Source organism: Gossypium hirsutum, chromosome D11 (assembly GCF_007990345.1).
Source record: "Gossypium hirsutum isolate 1008001.06 chromosome D11, Gossypium_hirsutum_v2.1, whole genome shotgun sequence".
In the NCBI taxonomy this organism is placed as follows: domain Eukaryota; kingdom Viridiplantae; phylum Streptophyta; class Magnoliopsida; order Malvales; family Malvaceae; genus Gossypium; species Gossypium hirsutum.
This window is the reverse complement of record NC_053447.1, coordinates 14,893,440-14,905,153: the sequence shown is the minus strand read 5'-3', so window position 1 is coordinate 14,905,153 and position 11,714 is coordinate 14,893,440. Positions and strand designations below refer to the sequence as shown.

Here is an 11,714-nt window from a genome sequence, read left to right as displayed (position 1 = left end):
CTATCTCTAAGACTTCTAAGCAAAGCACTCTTGGGAGCAGAGAGAGTTTAAGGGTTATTTAGATTAGCATAATTAAATTTTAAGAGCACTATCATAACAATTAGAATAAAATTCATGCATAAATTCAAATTTGGTAAGGTAAGATTCTTGGTGCTTTTACCTCTCTTTTTGTTAGGAATTCACTATTTTTGCTTTAATTCTCTTCCTTCCTCACTTTAGTCACCACCTTCACCTTGATTCCAACATTTTCATTATTTCTTCTCTTTTTCTACTTCATGAACACATCAAATACATAATCAAAACTCATACTACAAATCATTTTCTTATTTTTCTACTTCAATTAAACATGATTTCTATAAAAATTCTTGAATTTCTTACCTTGTCTATTTAACCCCTTTACTTTCTTCTCAACTTTCTCCACTTCCACTTCCAATTTCTTTTTTCCAAGATGATAATCTAACTCACTAAGATCTCCACTTCACTGTTCCTTTTTAGTGGCTATGGAAATTCCCATGAATTTTGGGTAAAAATGGTAAGAGTGAGGAGGAGTTGGTAGAACCATTAGAGTTTTCAAGATGATTGGCTTTGTGACGATATGAATTCTTTTGTTGATTCCGAACCAAGTGAAGGATTTAAAACTTGCTTGTTCATGACCTTTCCAATACACAAGGGATTGCCAGGGATGTCAATTTTATTCAGGGGATGTGTGTGTTTATGGACCTGGTTAGTAGGCAAAAACCTTCTAACAAATTGATTTGGCATTTTATTAAGCTTGGTGAATACACTGTGAAGTTTGGCTATTGACAATTTCTCTAACATTGATACTCTCAAGACTGAAGGTTGTTTGGCAATAGATTTGGAATAACTTGCCGTCTAAATTCCAACACTTCTGTTGGAATTGTTTAAGGAACTCTGTCCTTTACAAATCTAATTAAGCTAGAAAAGAGATGAATATTAGAAGGGCTTGTTGTTGGTGTGGCCTTCTCAAAACTCTAGATCATAGTATCTGACATTGCCCAACTATTAAGCCATTACGGGACTCTCTAAATGCTGATATTCTTACAAGTATTGTCCCTCAGTTCATCAAAGATTTCTTCAATGCAAATATTTTAGATTTTAAACACCAATATTTATCTTGCTTATGCACCATATGATATAGAAGGAATTTGTTTGTATGGCAACAAAAGGAAATGCAGGCTCACAATCTTGTTACTTTTATTAATAATTTTTTGTAGACTTGGAAAGATTCAAAGATGTTGTCTCGACCAACCTCTTTGGAAGAAGGTTGGCAAAATGCAATGTTGATGCCGCAAACGTTTCTAGTTGAAGATAAGACTAGTTTTGCTATTGTAATTAAAGATGCAGATGGTAAATTCGTCCAAGCTTTATCGGGTCATTTTTCAGGTGTCATAGAAGCTCATGTTGCCGATGCAATAGCGATTTGAGAGGTTGTTTCATGGATCAAGGATTCTTACCTTGACAAGGTTATTATCGAACTCAATTGTATGGAGGTGCTCAATGCCCTCGGCCGGATGAAATCTATGGTTTCAGAATTTGAATTAATATTATTTTAAATAAATTAATTCGTAATATGTTCTTCTAATGGATTCAACAGAGTGTTAAGAAAGTCGCTCATTCCTTAATTAAGGTAGTGTTGTATTATTTGAGACCTTATTCCATCTTACTTAAACTCTATTTTATAATTGGAGCTTTGTATTGATAATGCTAAAATTAGGATGCAGAGAAGATTGAGTGTATATGGTATGCCTCATGGCTTATTCTTTTTTTTTTTTTTTAATAAAAGTCATTTTAACTATTTATTTAATTTTGCGTCTCTTTTAACTTTTGAACTTTCATTTTTTGTCAAGTCATCAAAATATTTTTTATCTAAAAATAATAATTTTAATGATTCTAATTTTTAAATTTGTTTTTAAAATTCTTTGAAATTTTAAGTTTTTAAAAAATAATTAAATGCTTAAAAATGTTAAAAGATTAAAAAAATGAAAAATGAAAATATTTTTTATAAAAATTAAAAAACCAAATAAATCATTAATTAATTTAATTTATGATAAAGAAAATCTCGTGAGCGTAAGCGTAGTTATAGAAGGCAAAGACGATAATGTTAAGGTCAGAGAAAGAAAAAAGAAACAATGGGTGCAGAATTAAATAATAATAAATGAAACTATGGGTGGTGTGCTGGTTTGATCTCCTTATCATTACTCTGTAGATTGTCTTATCCCATTGCTCTCTTCTTATCTTATCCCTTTTCTGATAACCCATTTCTTTCTTTCAATTTTGATGAAATTTATTTCTAATAAAATATTTTTATACTGAAAAAGAAAACCCACAAAATATCATCAACTTGGTTCTCCATCTTCATCACTTTTGGGGACCCTAATTCAGTCATTGGCCATTGTTCTCCCAGTCACCAAAATATCTATTTTATCAAGGACGGGTCAATTTGGTGCCAACCCTTTTCTCCAGTGGCAGCTTCTGCACACATACACATAACAATTTCTTCAATTTATTTATTCTTTTTTATTAAACTTTAGTCCCCAAAACCCTATCCAAATGGCATCTTTTTAGGTAAACATAGTAATAGTGCTTAACCATAAAGCACATAAACCCACCTCTCTCCCTTCTTATCATTTCATCTCTCCCATAATTTCAGCATATTCTGTTTGGGTTCCCATTGACAGTTGATGGAACATTGTTTCTCTCTCCACAAGGCCCCTTCTCTCTCTTCTTTTTTACCATCGCTGGGGCCCCGCGTTTTTATCCCTTCGAATTCACCTTCCGACTTTGCTTTGTCCCGCCGCCGATCACTCAGGACTGGCTTTACTTCCACTCCTTTCAATGGCCGGAAAGCACCCTCTGTCAAAGCCAGCGCCGGGGCTAGCCACTGTGATTTCAGCAGCTTGAACGCGCCGCTTGAGCCGAAGTCAGCTCCTGGGAAGTTCTTAAGCGGTGTCCTTCAGAACCAACGTCAGTTCTTCCACTTCGCTGCCGCCGATGAACTTAAGCGGCTCTCCGATGATCGTGACGCTGCCGTCGCTCGTATGTTTGTTAGCTTGGATTCTGACGAAGCATGTCTTCACAGGTTTGTATAATTACTGCAAGGAAAATTGAAGTGTATAACTTGCATATGTTCTTTAAAGAGGCTTTTTTTTTTTATGTTGGTAAGTTGCGAGTCGTGATGTTTCTGGTTTGATTAAGTTATTTTTTTGGTATTGTTTTCATTTGTATTGAGAAAATTAAAGTGCTAACCAACCTAAGCTTAATTTTTATTAATGGTGATCAGCATGTTTGTTTTGATGGGAGAGGTTTTACTTTTATCATGTGATGAGTCTATTAAGTAGATCTTGTGTTGGAAAAGAAGTCTGTTAAGTAGATCTTTTGTATTGTGAATGAGAGATTAATAATAGTTTTTTTTGGTGTTTAACAATCTCACAAGAAACTCATGAAAATTGCATGGACTTGAAGGTCAGAATAATGGATTCTTCTATATGAAAACTTTGATATAAACTATCAAGGGTCAGATAGATATATCAGTCTCTCCTATGCCTAATAACCAGTCTAAGACTATGCTAGGCCTTAGTGATATTACCGATGGTATTTGCACTTTTCTCTTCGCTGGCATTGCAACTCATCTATTTGGGTGTTTGTGAAATCCATTTAAAATGCACCAATTCCTCAATTCTTTACTATTAAAGAGGCCCTGTATATTCTTTCACACATGATATATTCAGATAGATCTTTTCCAATTTTACACCTAGCAATTGGGCTTTCTTCACTCTGTTGTTAGTCCCGATGCTGATATGATATTAACTATCGAGGCCTAGTTTTTTAGTTTCTTTACCTTGATTCATTGGTTGTGGTCTAATTCTAAGCTACAAAAGCTTGGAAGATGATATGATATTATTTATAAACAGACTAGAGCCACTCATTTCTTAGTGTTTCATGTAGGCAACTACTAATGTGTTGTGACAAGTTTTAAGTTGCCATCAGTTTATTGCTGTTAAAATTTGCCTAGTAATTGAATGGAAGTACATAAAAGCGTATTACTATTGCATGCTTTTTTGGATACTTCCCCTGTTTATATTTCTGGTTTCATATTTCTTGCAATGTATATATATGTAATTTTATTTCTTTTTTCTTTAAAGTTACTGTGATCGTAAGTTAACTTGTTTGCACTTGTTAGTTTGTGCAACTCTTGTGTTGGCTTGGATTAGAAAAAGAAGTTTATTGTATTTTATGTTTTATAGTGATATCAATTAGACATTGTGGCACAAAGGCATTTGTCTTCTGCTGAAAGGGAGCTCTCCAAAATCCCTGGCTTGACACGTTTTACGGTGCTCCCAGGTGATTTTTGTAATAATATTAACCACCAATGAAGTAGGTGTTACTTTAGCTGCCATTATTATCACTCTATTAAATGAGCTGCCATTAGAATACCTCAAAATTTGTATGTTGGATCCTTCGGCTCTGTTGATGATTGATATAACAATCCTTTTTGCTTTTACTTTTCTGACATATTACATTTTACCAAAATTCCAGAAGGATTGCTCAACTGAAAGAGCAGGAGTGCCAAGCTGCTGTGGAAGATGTGATGTATATGTTAATCTTCTACAAGTTCTCTGATCTCAGAGTACCATTGGTTCCTAAGCTCTCCAGGTGCATGTACAATTGCAGACTTGAGATATGGCCTTCGAAAGATTGGGAACTAGAGTCCATCCATAGCATTGAGGTGTTGGAGGTGGTTAGGGATCATATCAGTGCTGTCATCGGCTTGAGAGCAGACTCCAGTGTCACCGACAACTGGGCTACTACTGAGATCCAACAGCTCCATCTAGGCCGACTTTATGCAGCCTCCATCTTGTATGGCTATTTTCTCAAGTCTGCCTCCTCTAGACACCAACTGGAACGATGCCTAACTTTGGTTCATCAAAAACGTCTTAATCATAGGAACTCCCTTCAGTTTCTGGATCTTTTACCTTGTGGAATTAAGAGCCTGGTACTCGGCCGTTTTAGTGACGTGCAATCTGTTCCATTAGGTCAAGGACCAGGTAGACAGGAAAAGGATCTCGAAGAATTAAGATGCTACGTGATGGGATTTGACCCGGAGACATTGCAGAGATGTGCCAAACCAAGATCCAAAGAGGCAGCACATTTGATCGAGAGGCACAGCTGTGCACTCTTTGGAGATGAGCAGACAGGGATTCCGCAGACCGATGAGGTGATCAGGACATCTTTTTCAAGTCTGAAGAGGTTAGTTTTGGAAGCTGTTGCCTTTGGTTCTTTCCTTTGGGACATTGAAGAATATGTTGACACGGTCTATAAGCTGAAGGACAACTGATTCGGGGAAGAAGTTACAGTAGTTGAGTATAATGCTTTTGTATAGAGGAGTTGATGTTTTTGGAATTTTCTACTTCATTGCTCTGGTTTGGTAGCACTGGGCAATACGCATTGTATAGTTATAAGTTGATACGATGAAATAATGTACAGTAGAAGACTTTGTTCATCAATGGGATCAATTCCCTTGACTGGTATTTTGTTGATAGTTCTAGTACAGTATATGGCCAAGTGTTAAATTCATGGTTTGAAATGCGAGGGCCTTATTTATGTGGTCAAATTGTACGATAGTTCTTGTACTTTTTTGTTTTGTGCGGTATAGCCCCTTCACGATTTTTTTTAATCATAAGTATAATTAATGTTACAAACACTTTTTGGGGTATAAGATTAGGTAATATGACCATTGAAGCCCAAATAGAAACCTTTCCTTCTCCCCTGGTGGAACCAGCAAAAGCTTAAGAAGCAGAAAACGGAGAGAGGATGGAGGAAAATGCCAAATAGAGGATAACATGGAGAAAAGTCCTTGGTACATTTCGAAATGCTATTTTTCAGTCCAAAAACAGATGAAGGGTTTGTTTGGAACCCTCGTTTCGGCACGTTTTGCATGTTACTGAAGTAGTGCATGATGTTTGGATAATCATGGTGACACAATTTCACCGCACCACATTCAATTGACGTTAAAGGTCGACTCAAAAATTGATGTTGCGTTATGTAGCTTAAATTCTTGTTTGTCTTTTTTTTTTTTGTTTTTTTTTTGTACTCGTTATTTTTTCTTTTATGATTTTGAAATTTTATGGTTTTGGATTTTTGTATTAAATTTTCCAAGTGTCAAATAATCTGAGGTGTAATATTTGAATACTTAATTATATAAAAATAAAAAAAGTAATCTCAATTCAATAATTGTAATTAAATATGTTATTAAAATAAAATAAAATGACAATATTTTTGAGTGTATAAAATTTAAAATTTTGAAATAATAAAATAGATGAAAAAATATTTAAATATTATCTTATTAAGTTTTAAATTGCGGTAACATATAATGATTATATATATTAATTCAATATATTTAACCATCATTATTGTTGCATTCACATCTAAATACGCCTCATTACTAACTTTAATGAGTAGAGTGATTGAGTAGTCTAAACATGAAGCTTTAGTAGACGCTTGATCAAGCGAAAGATGCTTGAGAAAGCTAACTAGAGAAACAAGACATGATTTGGATGCTAAGTATTTGAGAAGTTCGAGTATGCCTTGAAGGCAAACTGTAGTGAAGTTCACCTCGAAGGCAAAGCTTTTTGATAATCAAGTTTGCTTTGAAGGCAAAATTGTAAGAAAACAAAAATCTTTTTAATAACTCGAGCTTGCATTAAAAGTACAATTGTAATAAAACGAAACTCGCCTTTTAAAGGTAAAGCTTTTTGATAATCTAAACTCGCCTGGAAGGCAAAGTTGTAATAATCCGAAGTATAGGGGATGCCAATGGCCATGAAAATTGAGTGTTTTTTTAATAAACAATTTGAAAAGAATAATAGGGAAATTAAACATTGGAAATGTAGTAGTAACTTTGGCGTGGTATATATCAAAATAAAGAAATATATTGTAGAAAGTGAGATTTTTTAACTTCTTTGGTAAGACTTGTGCCAATTACACATTGTAACTTGGTGAAGTATTGGTAAATTTGGTGAGACACATTCCTACAATATTGATCCCAAGGAGGCATGTCAATAAATTTTATGATATAACGAATAATTATATACCCTTGTCAAGGTATGCCTGAAAAGGCTAAAGGACACTCACCCGTAAAGTAAAAATGTGATATATATTCATACAAGACTTAAGATAAATGTTGATGTATATAATTGATTGTTGAATTAAGATAGAAAATTACCATAAAGATATCAACACGGGTTTGATTCACTAATAAGAGGGCAACGTCCACAAAGTCTCAAAAATTCCAAGATGATTCATAGTTATTTTGAAGGAGAAGACTCGACTCGACTTGATGGGTTTAGACTGAATCCTAGTGTATTGGACAACAAGCAAGTATAATGATTAAAGCGAAACTAAATAGCAAGATAAATAAAGAAAACAAAATTAAAAGTGGGAGATGGAATAGATAAACCGATGGAGATTAGTAGAAGGATAAGTGCCTGATTGAATCATTTGAAAAAGATTTCTTGACAAACTCAATCAATAGCTCTAACCGACCCTCCAAGAATGAGTTCTTGGCAACTTGGAATTTGAAGTTCCCCAAATCTTGAATAAGATTAAGTAAAAAAAATCTTCTGAATAAAAATAAGAATTGAATATTGTAAAATAAAATACTTAAAAACAAGGAAACAACTCTTCCTTTGTCTCCAAGCAATTGACCTAGTCATTATTTTACTGTTTAAGCTAAATTAGTCTAAAATACTTAAAAAAATCATAATAAATAAATCCCTAAAATATAAAAATTCATAAATGCATTATATAATCAAATTTAAGCCTCAAAATCAAATTCAATATGATTTAAACACGAATCAAGGCTCGAAACTTGTAATTTCGTAATTATCTCGTCCAAAAAAATTTGCTTATGTAGTCTTCACTAAGATGACCATAACTTGAGCTACAAAACTTGAAATCAGATAATTTAAAGTGCGTTTTAAAGCTAAGAGATAACTCTTTCATTAGTTAGAAGATATCTTGACCTAGAAATACCCAGATCCTATCCAAAAATGCATCATAAGTTAAATGGTTTTCTAGAGTTGAAAATTGACAGATTTAGTGAACTTAATTTAATAGATTTCACCACATCTGTGTATGTATCAATCACACTCCATGCATTTTTTCTCTATTTGTGCAAATACCCAAATTGGGTGAGTCATATTGCCCACACTCACTTCACCAATGGTTGCTTCAAAAAATGGGATGAGGAGGGTGAAAGCGGTTCATTTGATGAGTTGAAAGTCGCAAGTAATTGAGTTGAAGAGCTTTTATGAAGCTAAGGCGAGAGAGAGAGAGGAGGGTAGAAGCTCCTGTTGTCCTATAAGGTTGGTCCTCGGTGAAACCCTTGCAATGATACCCTATTATATGTAGAGTGGCTATAGGGTAAGGTTGATGCGATGGGGGATAGATATTTATGTATAACAAGAATTTACTTTAGTGAATTCATTATTCACAAGAGGATCTCACAACTCACAAGAGACTTGTGCATATATTCTTGATAAGGTTACGAAGAAGATCGAAGATTGGAAATGAAAGGTGCTGTCTTATGTTGGTAGACCTAACTTAATTCCATCCACTTCTAGTACTTTAATACACAATGCAGACTGCATTACTCGCAGCTGCCACATACGATGGTCTTAATCGCAAATGTGTCCTGAAAAAAGAAACACGAGTAAAATATGTTTTAGAAGGTAAAGACTTGTGTGAAAATCAAATCACTATCATATATGAATCATCAGCAACTTTAATAAACTGAAAGGGTTGCCAGTAACGGGCTATTGCCTGACAGCCTAATTTGAGAGAAGAATATGCGTATTGTTGTCTGAAAAGATCCCCACGGATTGCTTTAGCTCCTCTAATTAACACAACATGAAATGGATATGCAAAGGGGATTTTAATTATAGTGTAACAATGCATATGTTTTATTTGCACTCCAAGAGCAGCAACCAGCCTTGGATTGTTGAGTAGTAGTTAATGTTTCTGATTCATTGGATTGGTGTATTTGTATATTATATTTTGCATCAGATAAGCTGGTATAAATTCTGCATATTCAGAATTGGAATATTCCTTAAAAAACTTTGGTTATGCTTTATTCTTACCTACTTTATTCTTACGAATCTCTTTATTGGCTTTCAGACAAATCACAATAACACATTAACATCTAACTTCTTTTATACAATTAGGCTTCCTATTTTACAAAACCAAACCTCTAATTCCTTTTGGAACTTCTTTTCTTTTCCTTTTGCCATGGGAGATTGCTTATTTACGTTTTTTCTTATATTAAACTCTAAATTTAGGATTATAAAATTTTAAAGATAAATGATTTTTTACACCTGCAAACAACTTGCTTATCATAAATCAAAATTTAATATTGTAAAAATGGTCGTAATTCTTTCTTTAAATTAAATTTATATTTGCTTTTTTATAAGTTTTTATGATTAATGTTACAATCTATTTGCACCGCAAACTTAACTATTATATTGTATAATATAAAAACGAATTTTTGTCATATCATGAGATTTAATACTATTTGATAATAGAGCTAGACACAAGCATTAAAGACTGCTCATAAACTCTTTAATTTAATACATTCAAGGCTTGAAAATATGGTTGAGAGGACATTTGTTGTTTTTTTTTCTAAAATATTTCCCTATATTAACAGTATAGCAAAAAAAAAAAAAGTTGGATCGTACTAACATGTTGCATACTCCATAAGTGGACTTGAGATGATCAATACTTCAAAGAGTACAAAAAAGAAAGAGATCTTGATAATCTTAATAATATAGATTTAGATGATGACCAAACACCAACGTTTGATGAAAAGAAGCTTATGTTAAATATTAAAGAGGGAATAACCCAACAAATTGGAACACTAAAAACAATAAGATAAAATTGTATATGATGTTTTTTTTCTAGTTATTTTTATTAGTAATCGTATTATCAACTACTTTTTTTTACTAACATAATATGTATGATGCGTGATTTTAATTCTTGTTACTTGTTTAGAATTTTTTTACCGTACGAATAATTTTTATGGTAATTAACACTTTTTAAAAATATAAAACATGTAACTATGTAATTACAATTTGTACTATCAAGTATGATAGGAATTACAATATAATTACACTTTGCCAGCTAAATACGAATTACAATTCTTACTTTGTGTTGTCCAAACAAATTTTAAAATTTTTGCAAATCTGTATAAATGAATAAATTTAAATTGAGAGGCAGACAGCTAAGTAAAGGAAAGATAATGATTTAAAGGGTAATAATTCTTAGTTGATTTTTAGCTCATTGTTTTGGGTTAAAACTAGGTTTTGGACTTTTGGTTGTCTTTAGATTAAGCTGTTCTTTTTTAAGCATTGGTTATATCGGGTTTTGTTTATTTTTTAATTTTCTGGCAAATTACATCAATAGTTACTCAATTATTAGTAGGTTTTTATTTTGGTCATCTAACTCTAAATTTTTTCGTTTTAGTCACTAATGTTATTGACATGACTTTTTTTTATTGGCATAATAATAAATTTAGCATTCCGATGTTTACTCTTAATTTGATCCTAATTTTTAAAAATAAAAAATTTAACTCTCAACTTTACACATCATGTCAATTTAGTCCTAATTCTAAAAAATCAAAAATAATAAATTAAAAAATAATGAACTTCAAAAATAGAAAAGTATTTAAAAATAAATTTTTTTTATAAAAATGCACACAAATTTTATAAAAATATACATAAAATTTTAAAAATAATTTCTAAAGAAGGTAAATTAAGAGCTAGTTTAGAAATGCTTTTCAAAAGTACTTTTAAAAGAAAAATTGTACTAAACAAATTGCTTTTGGCTGAAATTTTTTACTTTTTAAAAGCACCTTTGAAAAGCTTTTGAAAAGGATAAGCTAAAATTTTTAATTTTCTCAAAAGCACTTTTGGTGCTTAATTACTTTTTCACCCTTCTAACAACATAATACTTTCCCTTCCTTCTTTTTCTTGGTACTTAATTATAAATGTGTTAAAATTATTAATTAAAAATAAAAAAATTTTATTTTTCAAAATAATATAAATTTGTTATTATCTAGTTACAAATATTTAATGGTTATATTTAAATATTTAAAATATAGTTTATATATTCTTATTAAATTTTATAAATAATTAATATTTATTGCTTAAAAATATTTAAAATATATATTTCATATATTAAAATATTAACAACAAGTTATAATAAATTAATTTTTTATATTCTTATTAAAATATAATAATATTAACTAATTTGAACATTATTTAAATGCATATTTGTTACTTGAGAATATGATGTCTAAAATGGAGATTTTATTTCTCAAAAGGACTTTTTTACAATAATGTTAAGCACTCAAAACTTTAAAAGTAGTTTTAAATTAGAAACACTTTATAAAAATATTACTAAATTGGTCCTTAATTTAGGTCTCCAATTAAAAACAAAACTCATCATCCAAGCTTCTAAAATGACATGTTATTGCTGTTATTCGCGATTGTAACCTGTTAGAGGTATCCTCCAGCAATGACAAAATAAACTCCTCTCTCCTCTCACTTGTTAAACAAAAATTTGGAGAAAAGGTTGCGCAACAGATAATCTCTAATTAGGCGAAACACTAATATGCTCAGTAGAAGAATTATAATTTATAG

General features: G+C 31.7%; 1 protein-coding gene across 1 annotated transcript; it reads left to right on the top strand.

Moving 5' to 3' along the window:
- The first annotated feature begins 2,190 nt into the window (after nt 1-2,190).
- LOC107912540 (UV-B-induced protein At3g17800, chloroplastic) lies at nt 2,191-5,632 on the top strand. Its single transcript, XM_016840752.2, has 2 exons — nt 2,191-3,100; nt 4,558-5,632. Exons 1-2 carry the CDS (start codon nt 2,703-2,705, stop codon nt 5,354-5,356), a joined length of 1,197 nt encoding a protein of 398 aa, XP_016696241.1. The 5' UTR covers nt 2,191-2,702; the 3' UTR covers nt 5,357-5,632.
- The last annotated feature ends 6,082 nt before the right edge of the window (nt 5,633-11,714 follow it).